Source organism: Furipterus horrens, unplaced genomic scaffold (assembly GCF_987537825.1).
Source record: "Furipterus horrens unplaced genomic scaffold, mFurHor1.1.pri manual_scaffold_4, whole genome shotgun sequence".
Lineage (NCBI taxonomy): Eukaryota > Metazoa > Chordata > Mammalia > Chiroptera > Furipteridae > Furipterus > Furipterus horrens.
The window spans coordinates 193,564,031-193,580,753 of NW_028327174.1; the positions used below are offsets into that span (position 1 = coordinate 193,564,031).

The 16,723-nt window shown below is 40.0% G+C and overlaps 1 protein-coding gene across 1 annotated transcript in view; it reads left to right on the forward strand.

Moving 5' to 3' along the window:
* Window positions 1–1,781: 1,781 nt before the first annotated feature.
* Window positions 1,782–16,723, forward strand: part of CNTRL (centriolin) — an 81,308-nt gene continuing 66,366 nt past the window's right edge. The window contains exons 1-5 of the mRNA XM_090274653.1: window positions 1,782–1,910; window positions 8,920–9,143; window positions 10,759–10,889; window positions 14,251–14,381; window positions 15,773–15,914. Coding sequence (XP_090130779.1) covers window positions 8,951–9,143; window positions 10,759–10,889; window positions 14,251–14,381; window positions 15,773–15,914 — 597 coding nt within the window. The 5' untranslated portion in view covers window positions 1,782–1,910; window positions 8,920–8,950. The remainder of the gene's footprint in view (window positions 1,911–8,919; window positions 9,144–10,758; window positions 10,890–14,250; window positions 14,382–15,772; window positions 15,915–16,723) is intronic.

A 16,723-nucleotide genomic window follows, 5' to 3' on the forward strand; every position in this document is an offset into this window, starting at 1 on the left:
TCTGAACCTCAATTTAAAAATGCACGTATCTTTCAATTCCCACTCAGGGCACATGACTAGGTTGCACGTCAGGTGCCCAGTTGGGGGTGCAAGTGAGAGGCAACCACACAGTGATGTTTACCTCCCTCTCTTTCTCCTTCCCGCTTTTTCTAAAAATAAATAAATAAACAAATAAATAAATTATTTTTTTTAATGCACATATCTTCCTTTTAATTTAAAGGGTGGAACTTTTCAGAAATTTTGGCGTTTCTACAATTCCACAGGCTTCCTTCTGTGTTACATGAATATTGGGGGAGAAGGGAGCATCTTTCACATACGTGTGAATGGGAATGATGCCCCTACTGGAAGTCATCTGAATGTCCCATTCCCAAATGCATCTCTGCCTTTAGGAAAAGTTACAAGTGCCTAATACGTTCATAAGTAAGGCTCCTCTTCCACCTTTAGCTTCCTCACTCCAGGTTCTTGGTTGCCATACTGATGAACTTTATGTCCACCTCATTGCCAGGCTCTTTTCTCCCCGGTCCTCCTGGGCTTTGCAGAAGCCGTTCCCTTTGCCAAGCAAATACTTCCCCACGCCCCTGCTCCTGACAATTCTTTTCCTCTTTCGGGCCTGAGGATGAGGCGTCACATCTGAAAAACCTTTGCCTAATAATAAAATAACTAAAACATACCAAGAACTTTCCATGCGGCAGGCACTGTTCTAAAGTTTTTCAAGTGTGTTGATCTTTAATTACCAGGGAAACTGAGGAAAGTAGGTATGATTATCCCACTTCACAGATGAGGAAACTGAGGTACAGAGAGAGGGAATTTCTAAAATAGTATTACAAAGATGGACCTTGAACTCTATAAGGAAGAAAGAAGCAATTGTGAGAAAATGGTAAGAACCAGTTAAGAACTGTGCCGGGACAGGGATCTTTTTGGCAAGCAAGCTGTTAAAATTTGAGGATTATGAGAAAAGAGAGAAAAATAGAAAGGGACTGCATTGCAGATTTCTGGAGACGGTGCAGCCTCTGAGGGTGACATGGTCCAGGATACAACCTTAAAAATGGGAGCCTGGACTGAAGGCAGGTGTCTTTGGCGATAACGTTACAAAATAAATCACTATTCCCCTGGCACCCAGCACAGTATTTGCTAAAATGTCTTAAACTGTCTCTTGGGTATACGGTGAAATGCAGCCCTTTCAGGCAGGCCCCAGCCAAAGCTTCCGCAAAGGCTTCTTGCTTTTGCTTCCCTGTCACCCAGCAGAAGAATATTCAACACGGCCCACAGAACATTCGCTGCCGGACTCCCAGGCGGGTCTCGCTCCCTTAACCGCGGGGAGGAGCTGCAGTGAAAGCTGCATTCGCTCGGCGGCTCATCAACTTCTGGCCTGTTGTCCCTTGCACGAGAATTCGCCTCAGAAAAGGTGCAGCCAGGCACGCAAGTTCTAGGCCAGACCGCCGGCATCGAAGTGTGGGAGCTTGGCGACCGCTCGACGGCCGTCCCCAAGGCCGTCCTCTGGCCCAGGCGCCAAGGAGCGAGTCCGCGCCCCAGCGTGAGGCATTTGCAGCTTCGCCTCAGCGGCAGGAGGCGGGCTCGCCGGCGGCTGCTGTAGGAAACCCGGCCTCCCTCAGGCTTCGAAGACCGGAGAAACCTCGTGCGCAAGGGTTCCCCGCGCCTTCGCGCGCCAGCGGCTCCGTCGGAACAAAGGGCGGGAAGTCCTGCCCCACCCCTTATGGTACCGGGAGGGGCGGGGCCGCGGCAGGCACCGCCCACGGGGCGCGCGCGCTGCCCCAAGGCAACCGGCACAACACAACAAAATGGCCGCCGCGCCGCTGGGCACCTGAAGGGAACTACGGGCGCGTCTCCGCCCTGCCGCGTACCACGGCCCGCTGGGCTCGGCTTCTCCGCACTGAGTGCCAGGTCTGGTGGTAGGTGTTTTCCGGCATCCTGAGACGGAACGGGGGCGGCCTGCGGCAAAGGCGGGAAGGCCTGACCAGCTCGGGATGCATTCGGGGCGGGGGCGTGTGCTTGGGAATTGGGATTGGATGCGAAGGAGGGGAGGTCCCGGAACGGGCGTGGGGAGGTTTGAAGAGAGGGCGGTGGAGGTGAGGAGCCGGGAGATGCAGGGAGGTTGGGGATAGAGGACGCGAGGATACGGCGCTCAGAAGAGGACGGTGGGGCTGGTGGGTGCCAGGTGACAGGGATAACGGACGGTTCGGTTATCCTGACGGGTGTCATGGTATCGGGCAGAATACAGTACGTGGAAAAAGATGAGAATTGGGATATTGGGAAGAAGTGTTAAAGGAGGGGTGAATTTTGATGTAAAAATTTGCTTTTAAGTCTTGATATTTTCCAGCTTGTGTGTTACTTAACTGGCTCTGTGACTTTGGGCGTGTTCCTTAATCTTCCTGAGCATGTGGTTTCTCATTTGTTAAAATAATTGCTAATGACTTTTGAGTGTGTAATATATGTCAGATTCAGGTCTAAATCATTTGCATGTATTAACTAATTTAGAATTTAAAATAACGTGTGTGAGATTACCGTCCCCATTTTAAGAATGCAACTGAGAATCAGAGAGGTCATGTAATTTACCTAATGTCACACAGTGAGGAAGATCAGAATTTGAACTCAGGGTGTTTAGTTCCAGAATCCACATTCTTAATCCTTAATGATACACTGCTACTTATACATGAGGTTAACAAGTCTGATCTTACAGTATTTGCAAGAATTTAAATTTGGTAGTGTCTTAAAGTCCTTAGAATAGTCCTTTCTTCATTCATTCAACAAATATTTATTGTGAACCAAACAGACAAATAGAGTCCCTGCTGTCTTGTAGCTGAAACTCTAGAAGAAACAAGAAGTAATCAAGTTGTAAAGGAGACCACTTTGTGCAGAGACCATTTATAATAGGAGATATAATCCAGCTGTGCATCTTGAGTGTAGAAGCCCTCCCTTCTCAGCTCTGTATTTTTAGAGCCTAGTACAGTCCTTGGAACCCTGGCTGGTTTGGCTCAGTGGATTGAGCGTCGGCCTGCGAGCTAAGTGTCGCTGGTTCGATCTTCCAGTCAGGGCACATCAGAGAAGGAAAACTCTGACTCCAAAAAACCTCCGCTGCCTTGCGGCATACCTCTTCAGGGGAAAGGCTAAGGGAGTAAACTCCGACAGAAAATCCGGAGCCGGAGTCCCTAAGGCGGTTTGACGTTGTAGTCAACACCGGCAACTCCTGCGGCGCACCTGAAGCCAAGCTGTATTGACTCCGTCTTTCCCTTGGATCCTTCAGCTGCAAAGAGAGGGGGGGTCTGCTGCATGGGCAACAGCAGACCCTCCATATCACCCTGCCCAGGCTCTGTAGCTTCAGCTTCACTGGAGAGGACACTCCAGCGTCATCGTAAGATGTCGATTCAACACGGGAGGAGACAGATACCGTGTCACTCCCGAGTCGGACTGCACAGCCATTCTCGGCGGTGCAGATAGACTCTTGGGAAGCTACACCATCGTCTCTCGAGACGGACGGCTGCCGACGACGAGTCCTTGGAGCAAAAAAGTTGCTCAGTAAACCTGATGACTGAATAAATAAATAATGGAAAGGTGTGGGAAGCTTGGGTGTTAGAGTTCTTGAGTAGAATGGAGAGATGTGAGATGAGAATTCAGGGTGTTGATGGACAGAGAAGGACATAAATGTCAGGATGTTAAAAGGGAAAAGCGAGCAGCTAGGTAATTATTTTGGGATAAAGAGGAATAGGTGGTTTGAGTATTTTCTTTGAGGAGGGAAATAATTGGAAGTCGGAGTATTGTAATAGATTAAGGTGTCAGACTATTTCCCGGGATGAGCAGTTTGGAAATCAGAATGGATATTACAATCTGAAGCAGGGTAGAGAAATGGAGGAGACTAATATAGTCTTAGAGAACTGGGACAGAATTCATCGGAAAATTAGGTATTCAGAATGGGATGAAGGATAGGAGGCAGAGCTTGGCAATTGTATTTGGAAAGAAGAGCGGCTGGATTAGAGACTTTGGAGAGGAATGGGAATCAGGACTTGAGAAAGTTAAACCGCAAGTATTTAAATGGGTCCAAGGGTATGGAATAAAGTAGAATTATAGGGAAAGTACACAGGTGTGATTAAAGGGCCAAGGGATGTAATGGGGAGGGATTTGGTGGTCAAGAAAGGGGGATGAATATCTGCATATTGTAGTGGACTGGGAAGAAATGGAAAGTTTGGGGATTATTGAGGTCTGCTTTGTTTAGAGAAGATCATAGAAGAAAATGGAAAGCTAGGAAATGCTGGAGAGAAGTAGAGGTGTGCTCTCTGCCAAGCTGTGATGCTTGGGATTGTTAGATCAGGGCAGGTATCTAAGTCTCAGAGTGCAGGATGGGTGGAGTTTTGGTGCCTTGTCATATGATTCTGATTATCACATTATTCTGATTATCACATTATTCCAGTGGCTTTCTCTTGCTCTGCAGACCACCTTGTGGGCCTTTAATATGTGTCTCTAGTTCTGGAATTTGTTTGGTTTTATTTTCTTTTTGTCCTTACTGTTTACGTACTCTATCCCTGCTTTTCAGCTCTGTCTTCTCTTTACTATTGCTCGGTCCTTGTTTATGTCATTGCTAACGACATCCTAGGGTCAAACAACATCCTCATCTTTCCCTTAAAATTGTAGTTTGGAATTTACTATCTCCATGTGGTTGCTTCTGTAATAATGCTAGCCATTCAAACACAGTAAATTCCTAAGCCCAGTTCAGGAAGTTAGCTATGCTAGGAGATTGTAATACATATCTATTGTTTCAATGTCCAGGCTTTACAGGAGGTATGACGACCCAGGGAGGGAACCTGGGAATGCACTGTGACACAGCAACCGTCACTTAATCTTCATGTTAGAATTCATAAAAGGAAGGAATTGATCTATATTTCTGGAATTTTATCTAACATGTATTTTTCTTAACTCTAAGTGAGTAAGATAGGGTTTTCTTATCAGGAGAGATATAAAGGACTTCATGATAGTTTAGTGAGGCCTAAGTGTCTTAGTCTTTAGGATGTTATGAGAAGAATTCAGTATGGTTCAGAATTTTAAGAATTAAAAAACTTATGGTTAAGATGGAGGCATAGGTAGACACTCTTCACCTCCTCATGCAACCACAAGAATTACAACTAAGCTCAAAAAAAACAAAAACAAACAAAAAACACCCAGAATGCCAGAAAATCAAACTCTATGGAAGTCCAACAACTTAGGATTTAAAGAAACCATATTCATACAGATGGACAGGAGGGACAGAGTCATGCAGTCGGGCCAGAGAGAACATGGTGTGGTGCAGAGAGGCGGTGGTGACGTTGGTATCAGAATGGTCAGTCCCACATTCATAAGTGGTGGATAATAATTGGGAGGGTTACTGTGGGAGCGAGTGATTCCTACCCCAATCAGACTGCACAGCCCAAGAGTCCAGCGCTGGGAAGATAAAAGCTCATAGCTTCTGACTGTAAAATCCAGGAGGGTTTGGGGTGGTGGAAGAAACTACTGGTTTCTCAGGAGAGTCCGCTAAAAGGCCCTGCACAGACTTAAAATGTACGCAAACCCACCCACTCTGGGAATCACCCCCAGGACAATAGCTAGAAGGGCACTCGTCGCATATGGGAAGTGGGCGAAGTGACGAGAAATGGGTTGCATGCCAGGCAAACTTCCAGAAGCCAGGCAGTGGCATTGTCCCCTCTCTGACCCCTCCCATCACACAGAGCCACAGAGCAATGAAGCAGGTTGCCCTCCCCTGGCAAATACCTAAGGCTCCATCCCATACAACTTAACAGGTGTGCTAAGACAGGGAGTCAAAGCAGCTCTACCTAATACACAAAAACAAACACAGGGAGGCTGCCAAATTGAAGAGACAAAGAAACATAGCCCAAATGAAAGAACAGAACAAAACCACGGGGGTGGGGGGGGGGACTAAACAAAATGGAGATAGCCAACCTATCGGATGTAGAGTTCAAAACGCTGGTGATAAAGATGCTGAGAGAACTCACTGAGTATGGCAAAAACATAAGGAAAGAAATGAAGGTTACACTAAGGATAATAAAGATAAATCCAGAGGGAACCAACAGTGAAGGGAAGGAAGCTGGAATTCAAATCAACAATTTGGAACATAAGGAAGAAATAAACATTCAACCAAAACAGAAAAGAAACAAGAATGCAAAATAACGAGAGAATAAAAGACTCTGGACATCTCCAAAAGTGCAAACATCTGAATCATAGGGGTGCCAGAAGGAGAAGAGGAAGAGCAAGAAATTGAAAACTTATTTGGAAAAAAAAAAAAAAGGAAAGAAAACTTCCCTAACTTGGCAAAGGAAACATATGTAAGTCCTAGAAGCACAGAGAGTCCCAAACAAGCTAGACCCAAAGAGGACCACACCAAGACACATCATAATTAAAATGCCAAAGGTTAAAAATAAAGAGCAAATCTTAAAAGCAGTAAAAGAAAGGCAGGAAGTAACCTACAAAGGAGTTCCCATAAGACTATCATTTTATTTCTCAAAAGAAGTGTTGCAGGCAAGAAGGGACTGGGAAGAAGTATTCAAAGTGATAAAAAGCAAGGACCTACAACCAAGATTACTCTATCTGGCAAAGTTATCCTTTAGAATGGAAGGGCAGATAAAGTGCTTCCAGACAAGGTAAAGCTAAAGGAGTTCTTCATCACTAAGTCATTATTACATGAAATGTTAAAGGGACTTATTTAAGAAAAAGAATAAGATAAAAACTGTGAACATTATAATGACAACAAACTCATAACTATCAACAACTGAATCTAAAAGAAACAAACAAAAAAACTAAGCAAACAACCAGAGCAGGAACAGATGCATAGATATGGAGATCATTTGGAGGGTTATCAGCTGAGAGGGGGAGTGGGGAGAATGCAGGGATTAAGGAGCATAATGGGTAGGAATAAAATAGGCAAGGGGATGTTAAGTATAATATAGGAAATGGAGAAGCTGGAGAACTTACAAGCACAACCTATGGACATGAACTAAGGGGGTATTGCTGGAGGGAAGGGGGCTACCAGGCAGAGAGGGGCAAAGGAGGAAAAAGTGGGACAATATAATAGCATAATCAATAAAATATCCTTATAACAAGAAGAGAGAATATTAAGATGCAGTAAAGGAGGAAAAAATGGGACAACTATAATAGCATAATCAATAAAATAGAGTTCTAAAAAGAAGAGAGAATATTAAGATGCAGTATTCAAAATAAGTGCATTGTACAAAAATATGTATGTGTTTTTTTTTAACCAAGAAACTCAAAAAATATAAAGCATATTTTTTAGCATGTAGCACAGGTGATTATTTTAATTTAAAATTTTTCTATGATGCCATTGGATAGAAAAAGTATATAGAAGTGGGAACTGTGCCTTGTCCCTCCACTCTTCTATTTTTTAATCTGTAGCCCTTATGAAAACTACATTTAATTTAGGAATAAATAAAGTTTTACTTTTAAAACACATGCCTCTTAGCTCTTCTCAAGTTTGAGTATATTATTCTTATTTGGAAAGAGACTGCCAGTACAGCTTAGCATTGAATCATTAATATTACTGAGACTTTTTTCTGTCGTAGAATGGTATAAGACCAAAAAAAAAAAATTGTTTACCACACTTGTGCGATCAAGACCCAAAACACTGTGGCTATGGCATAAATAGCAGTTATGTGAATTAGTGGGAAGCTTTTCTGACCTATATGGATGGTTTCGTCGTCGGCAGCCGTCCGTCTCGAGAGACGATGGTGTAGCTTCTTAAGAGTCTATCTGCACCACCGAGAATGGCTGTGCAGTCCGACTCGGGAGTGACACGGTATCTGTCTCCTCCCGTGTTGAATCGACATCTTGCGATGACGCTGGAGTGTCCTCTCCAGTGGAGCTGAAGCTACGGAGCCTGGGCAGGGTGATATGGAGGGTCTGCTATGGATGGTTTAACATGGAAAAAAATAGTGAAGACACGTAGAAGTTTCCAGTTTAAAGTGGACTGGACCACTGGGACAAGGCAGGTGGCCATAATGTACTATATAACTGTGAAATAATAGTCCTTTTAAAAAACAAATAGAGCAGGATTTTACTCTCTTCAAACTAGTCACCTTAAGAAACTAGATCATGAGTTCAGCGATGCTATTGTATTAAATTTTCTGGCTTATTCCCATGAGTATTGTTCGCATTTAGGGAACCCTGGGGGAGGAACAGGATGGGAGGAAAATGAGGAAGAAATGGGGGAAATGATCAATTCATTTCAGAGGGGTTGAATTTAGGATGCCAGTGAGGTGTCAAGTAGGCAGCTGGGAATAGGAGTCTGGAAGTTAGAAAAGTTGGATTGAAGATATAAATATCAGTAAGGAGGTGGCATTGGGATCCATGGACTTGCATTAGATTGTTGAAAATGTGGTTAGAGAGAGGCTAGACGAGACTTGAGGACTCTGACCTTTAAAGATTGAATAGAGGAGTGCAAGCCAGCAGAGGAGGCGGAGAGCAGCCAGGGACGCAGGATGATAGCAGGGTAGGGTGGAATCCCAGAAGCCGGAGGACGATACTGTTTCAGGGAGAGAGTGCTCCTCACTATTAGTATTGATGGTTGACAAATATTTTCAGCTTCCTGCATTCTAGGATGCCTTGTGGGTGGAAAGGGCATTGTGACTAGTTCCAGCCAATAAATTGAAAACAGAAATGACTGGTAAGACTTAAGGCTGGGGCATGTGCCAATACAAGACCCTCTGGAGGTCTCTTTTTCTCTCTGGCTAGGTGATGGGCAGTGTTTGAAATAGTGTCTGCTCTTGCCAGCTTGGAGTAGTGTGGGGCCTAGCATCTGTAGCCTCTGAGTGGATAACTTTGTAGTCTTGAAAATTCTGGAAATAGATTAATTGTTTTGATAGTCTAAAAAATTAACCTTGTTAAATACACTGCAAATTCTTACAGGTTTTGGTGGACACTTGGCTTTTTTCTTGCAATGAGGAAAGGCTCTCAGCAAAAATATTCCAACCCAAAGATGCCATCATCATCTCTGTCCAATATGAGATCTAGGTCACTTTCACCGTTAGGAGGACCCAAGACTCTGCCTCTTCATTCTGGAGGACAGTGGAGTAAGCAAGTCAGGACTGCAGATGAAAGCACTATACTTCCGAACTACCAGGACCATCGAGGTATTGCTTTCTAATCTAACAATCCGACCACAGGTTCTTAAGTAGAAATGGAAAATACTGGACTTAACGTTTTTGGTCCAAATGTAACATATAACCTGGTACTAACTTGACCTGTTGTTTTTATTGACAGACGCTGTGTAAGGACAGTGGAGGACGGAGGCTTCTGGGGGAGGGTGAAGATGTCTGAAAGGGTTAGGAGAAGGGAGTTTTCACAAAGAGGAAGCTAGGACGCTTTATTTCCTGTGTTGGGAGAGTGCCTTATAGCTCGTCCACCAAATTTATCATCGTCCTTGGTTTGGGGGAGGGCAAATCTGTTCGCTTCAGAACGGAGTGCCTTAACTGAGTATAAAAATATTATCTACCCTTGGGCTACTTCAGTTGCTTATTGGCAAACTGCTTATCTGGGAAGGGACTGATTTCCACATAAGGACATACGTATATTCCACCAAGGTTTTTATTTTTTTCTTAGAAGCATTCCATGAGTCTGGGAATCTGTTTTAAAAAATAGATTCTTTTTCTTTTTTTTTCTAAGAATATGTTTAATGTGATGAAATGTAAAAGAAAACTATGTAATTTTTTTTTCAGAGTCACTAAATCAGAGCTGTCAAGCTCTATTTACCTGAATATGTGATCAGTTTTTTATAAATAAGCATTACAGCATTTCTGTCAGTTGGTACACTGTTATTTTAACTTGATTGATATTTTAGAATATTAATCATTTTCTCTCCTAGAGCAGCCCAAATTAAAGAAAAAAAAACTTATTTTGAACCAAAATAAATATAATATTAACTCATTATAAATAATCATAGGCAGTCTCTGGCCCAGAGCGTGGATCTAAACCCAGGATCACTCCTCTTCTTTTCATGGCTGCCTTTTAATACTACCATGGCTTGAATAAACTCTGATGGCAATATCAGAAAGGTCTTAGGAAAGGGTGCAATGGGTGCTATCCATCAGCTTAGTACTTTATAAAATATGATGCGGTCTTCTTTATTGAGAAGAGCAACAAATTTGAGTTTCTCACCATTAAAAAATATAGGAAAAGAGGATTTTTAAGAATTTAAGCATTTTTGAACTTTAAATTGGAATTAAAAAAACTAAAAATACAAAACGCAAGTTATTTTTTTAATTGCTAAAAATTTCAGTGCTGTATTGGATTAAAAGTATGTTTGGTATTCATTTGCCTGGATTCGTACATTACTAACTGCAAGATTTTGAGCAAATTATTATAATTTTTTAAATAAATGGCAATATGAATTTCTATCTCAGAGATTTGTTGTATAAATTAAATTTTTTAAATGTACAGTATTTAGCACAAAGCTTGGCACACAGCTAACAGAGAGTGGCGCAAAAGTAGGTTTACAGTGGTGAGTACATGAAACAAGGTTTATTCGTGTATTATTATTTATTAATTATTTTATTACTTGCCATACGAATAAATATAAGCCTACTTTGCCCCACTCTCTATTTATAAACTGTTATTGTCATTATTATGAAATGCTATATAAAGTAAAATAATATTATTAAAGCTGTCTTTATATTTGCATAATTAAGCATTTTTTATTTTATAACATCAAAACAATTTGTTTTCAGAGCATTCATGTCTTCCTTTCAGAAGCTGATTCACATGCAGGAGTCCGATATATTACAGAGGCCCTTATTAAAAAACTTACTAAACATGACAACTTGGCCTTGGTGAAATCTCTGAACCTTTCACTTTCTAGAGATGGTGGCAAGAAATTTAGGGTAAGTTACTGACATTTCTGGATATAGGCATTGTTTTTGATATTTCTGTGCTTTAAAACTGGAAAAAAAAACAAGATAATATATTTACAGTAACATCTCATACTAATGTGACCTAATTTGCAGCAGACTTTTATTGTTTCCAGTGAAAGTTCTATAGCAGAAGTATATGACATCTTCAAATTCATGAATAGCTATTATTTTTTTTTCATTATTGACTCTAGAGAAAGGGTCTATATAGTAGTCTGCCGGCCAAATCAGGCTTGCTTCCTATTTTTATAAATAAAATTTTATAGCCACACTCATTTGTCTGTGGCTGCTTTTGCATTACAATAGCAGAGGTACTATAAGTAGTTGTCACAGTGACTATGTGGCCCACAAGCCAAAAAAGTTAACTATCTGGATTTTTGCAGAAAAAGTTTGCTGATCTCTTCTCTAGAGTGTTTACTACTTTAATTCATAAACTGTACAACATGAACATATTGTAATAGTCAACGTAATTTTTTAATTACAAAAATATTAACTTAGATAACTACTACATTCGTCACAAAAATGAATTCCAGAACGTTGAAGATCTCAATCAAAACAAAACAAAACAAAGGTCAACCAATAAAAATGCTATGAAAGTACTAGGGAAGAATATAGGAGAATGTATTTTTAAATGTTAAGTTGGGAAGGCCCTGCTAAGCAAACACCACCCCTGCCACCACAAAGAAAAATATTGACAGATTTAGCTTACATAATGATTGAAAAGTTGTGTTTAATGAAAGATATTGTTTAAAAAGTTAAAAGAAAAACAACAAACTGACAGGTCGTTATTTCAACTTATGGAGAGTATCCACATACTATAAAGAGCTTCTACAATTCACTAAGGCAGACAACTCAATGGAAGGTGTCCAAAGGATATGAACAGACCATTCACATAAGTATTAAAAGTGGCTAATATTAACATGAAAATGTGTTCAACTTCATTAATATCAAAGAAATGTGAAGTAAAACTCAGCAATTAAGTTTAAACTTACTGAGTTTGTACTCACCAACCCAGGAATTCTATTCCTCAGTGCCTATTCAACTGACATTATTTCCCCATGTATCCAAAAAATGTTTATATATTTATGTTTATTAAGCATTATTTAAGATAGGAAAATTGGAAATAGCCAAATGTCTGTCAATAGGGGATTGGTTAGATATATTATGGTGCGATAATGGACTATGAAATACTATCAGGTGTCTTTAAAAGTAAGTTAGAGCTCTATGTATTAGTGTGGGACTATGTCCACAGCATATTTAATAAAATGAATTCTAAAACATTTTGTATAGTAATGTCTCAAAATATTTTTAAAAAATCTATTTTCTTCTACATGTGTATATCTGGATATAAATTAATATACCCCAGCCTCTTAACAGTGGTTACCTTTGAACAGTGTGATTTTTTTACAGGGTCCTGGGAACCCAACAAAGAGAGCTTTTTTGCTTTGTCTAAAATTTGTATTAGAATATATTTATGTCATATAATTAAAAAGGAAAAAGGAGCAATGCTGGAGTTTAAAAGTTGAAAAATGAATATCAAATTAGTATGATTTACTAATGGTTATTTATTTTATGGTTATTATGTCAGGCTGTGCGAGTAGGGAGAAAGGTAAATAAGCTTAGTTTCTGATCTCTGGGAACTTAGAGTTCAGTGTGAAGACTGCCTTAGGATTAAGAGGAGAAATAGTGGAGGAGAACCAGAGCATGGGAGGGGCACACCCTTCAAAGAAGCCTGAAGGAGCTATTGGGACAGGACAAAATCCGAGAGTATGATGAATTGAGGCCAAAGGAGGGAGAACTTAAGGCAGGAAGGATGATATGAAATGTCACAGGACAGTCAAACAGGATGAAAACTTAGAAGAGGTCAGTTGGATTTGGCAATTAAAAAGCCCCTTCTGCTCTGGTTGGTATCGCTCAGTGGGTTGAGCACTGGCCTGCAAACCTAACGGCCACCTATTTGATCCCCAGTCAGTGCACATGTCAGGATTGCAGACTGAGCCCCCAGCTGGGGGCTTGTGAGAGGCAACGATGGATGTTTCTCTCACATGGATGTTTCTGTCCTTCTCTCTCTCACTCCCTTCCCCTCTCTAAAATAAAAAGTAAAAATAAAAAAGATTTTTTAAAGCCCTTTCATCTGTTTCTCAAATTCACCAAGTTCATTCTTTCAGGGCCTTTGCATTTTCTTTTCTTTGCCTGGTAATCTCTGCCCCCAGATGTGCACACAGCTGGCTTCTTATCAAGGTCCGAACTCAGTGTACGTCTTCTGGGAGGCCTTCTGTCACATGACCCAATCACAGTTAGCCACCTTCTCCTCAGTACTCTCTTATTCTTTCAGTCAATAAATATTTGTGTAGTACCCATTATGTACCAGGCGTTATGCTGTAGCAGTAAACACAGCACACAAAATCTGTCCTCTTAGTGCCTTGTATTCTGTCACATCATGTCATCTTTATTTTCTTGTTAGTATGCTTCATTGTCTGAAAATTTTGTTTATGTTTTCATTTGTTTATTGACTTCCTCTGTGAATGAAAACAAGAACCTGTTTTCCTTATTCACGACCATATTTCCAGTACCTGAACAGCTCCTAGCAAATAAATATAAATATTTGTGGGAGGGATGAGTGAATGGTGATCTTGGAGAGACAGCTGTTTGAATACATAGCAAGGGCAGAGATATATTGCCTTACGAATAGAGTAAGAGTGAGGAAATGTACCTAATTCTTGTGGGAACATGGTGGCAAACAAGAAAGATAAAGTGAGGGCTTGCTAGGAAGACAAATTTGGTGTGACGTGATTTATGTAGGAGAGAGTGAGCATGTTGAACATAGGCTTCTGCAGCAGGGCACTTGTCTAATTCACTGTTATATCTCCATAGCCTGGTGCTACACCCAGTGTGTAATAAGCGTGTAATGAATATCTGTTACGTAATGACTGTTTTTAAACTTGAGGGGAAGACCTAGGAGAAAGATTAAAGATGCAAGTGTATGGGGAGAGGAGATGGGTAAGGTTATGCAGGAGTCTAAGTACATTGTTGAACTTTGAAGGAAGAAGGAGAGGAGGGAGGGAGAAGCATGAAAAAGTTAAGGCAGAGGAAAAGATGAGGTGGGGGAATTCTTGTTGGATAGTCTTGCACCTCTTAGTATATAAGAAATGTAATCTTGGAGAGTTTGGCAGCTTGGCTAGAGCTGATCTCTTGGTCAAGGAGAGCCTCACCAGGGATTGTCTAGGAAAACAGTGAGGGTTTATTGTTCTCTATGACTGATCACGTATTTACATGTTGTGCTTATGTCAGGGCGTCTATTGTGTAAAATATTAATTCATTTGTTTTCAACTAGTATATCGAAAATTTGGAAAAATGTGTTAAACTTGAAGTGCTGAATCTCAGCCATAATCTAATAGAGAAGATTGAGAAGTTGGATAAGCTGTCAAAATTACGTGAACTCAACTTATCCTATAACAAGATATGGTAAGTATGTACTTCTTTAGGTAGCGCCGCAGGATCATTGTCTTTGTTAAAGAGGTAGACTGATGCTGCCCGTGTTACTGAAAGAAACCTTTGAAACAGCAGGCACTTTGATCCTTTATTCATTGCATGTCTGGCCCTTCCCAGATGAATACTGCCTTCATGATTCGGCACTATTAAAGTACAGAGTAATATCTATCTAGCATTATCAAAGAAGGAGATAGGTTTTTTGAGTACCAAATTTTATCTTAATTCCATTTTAGCAGTAAGTTTTCCCAGATAGAGTCTTTGATTCACTGCCTGTTACATGAAGAAAGCTGACATGAAGCAGTATTAACCCTGTAATTTTGATCCTAAAGATATTTCAATTCATTTTATCCTGTGTGTTTATCCTGATGTTCTTTGCTCAATGATGTAAGAAATATACTCTCCATATTGTTTCCATTTCATAATATGTATTACTTGGAGAGATAAACATAAAATTGACTAGCTAAAACTGCACTTAGAAGCCTTATTATAGACAAATGATATAACTATCAAATCTTGAAAATCTTTGTATCTGTATACTTTCCCCCCACTTTAGACTTGGTATATATAAGGGCCAAAGAACAACTAACAGTGGCAGAAACTCTTATATGGCAAAAATAAATGGGAAAATAACTGATTAATGAATCAAATCCTTAATATAGAGTTTGTATAAAAAATAATTGATCCTAACAAAAATAATTTCAACAAAATGAAAATAAAAATAAAGAAACTTGGAAATATTTGCCTGGTATACTGTTCTCCTGACCAAGTAATTAAATTGACAATTACATTGGAATTAACTTGGGAAAATATTTCGTCAGTGAAAATTCATCAGTATGGGTGATGCTTTATTAACTTAAATATTCTCATTAAAATATTTGTGTTTATAAATACAGTATTATTCTGGGGGTCCACGAGCTCAAAATGGCAGCCTTATCCTGCTTGCTTAGCAAATCTTTCAGTAATGATTGAAAGTAATGGTTACGGGCATCTGCGGGGCTGTAACCCATAGCACTGGGTTTTCCAGCTCTCCCCTGGCTGTCCAACGCTAGTACTCTTCACAGTGGTTAGTGAGAATGCCACAGACAGACTCTTCCTTCTGTGTTGTGGGATCATAAAGTTTGATAGTAAGAGAGGTAGGATTTCTGGCCTCAGTGATGAAGATGTTACCAAAGCTGTTGTGCTGAATTTGTTTTTAGCTGCATTTTTTTATTTTTTATTTTTTGGTTCTCATCTATGAAAAGGGTTGATAAATTATGATTGTGAAAAGTAACCTCACAGAAAACCAAAGTTGTTAATTCTAAAAATACAGCAGAGGGACTCTATCATGGTACTTACTAAGTTTGATTTTACCCTTTGATTTCCAGCAAAATTGAAGGCATAGAACATATGTATAATCTGCAAAAGCTAAACCTTGCAGGAAATGAAATTGAACATGTTCCAGCATGGTTAGGGAAGAAGTTAAAATCTTTGCGAATCCTCAATCTGAAAGGCAACAAGATATCATCGGTAAGTTATCCAGAGTAGCAAGAATGTTTTTCAAATTTTTAGACTTGTTGAAAAAAAGATTAAAATCTAAGTTTTAAAAAAGTGGGGTCTCTTCTTTTAAGATCAGTGGTCCTTTGATGGAACATTAAATTTAGACATAACCTGGGATTCTCTAGGGTAATTAAATATAATCAGTCCTAGTTTTACATGGTTCCATGTAACTGAGAGTTGACTTCTTAGCATTTTCACATCAGTTATTTCATTTGAGTCTCAGAGCACTCTTGTTAAGAAGACAGTGCAGGGATTATTTTAGAAATACTATGGGGGGTTACGGCGCTGGGTGGTGGTGGGCAAAGGGAGAAAAAGGAACAACTATAATAGCATAAACAATAAAATACAATAAGTAAACAAAGCACTGTGAGTTAGGTACCACAGTTTTACTCCCATTTTTAAGTATAGTCTCGCAGAGGTTAAATCTCTTACTTAAAGTCACTTACTTTGTATCAGAATTCAGGTCACTGAATGTCTGGAACAGATTTCTTTTTTTCCAATTTATGAATTAATCTCGATTATTGTATTAGGTGTTTTGGGAGGTTAATCACTAGTCGTTTATAGTAGGGCAACTTTATTGTGGTTCACATAATCTGATAATGATGTATATTTTTCTCTGGAGTGTAATTTATGATTTTCTTTGATATTCATAATTAGACTTTTAATATTACTAAGTAAAATCATTAATATATTTAAATCTGTATTAGAACTGGAACAATCATGCTATAATTTAAAGAACATCAGTCTTAAAATAGAAAATAAAAGATGTGCCTTCTAGT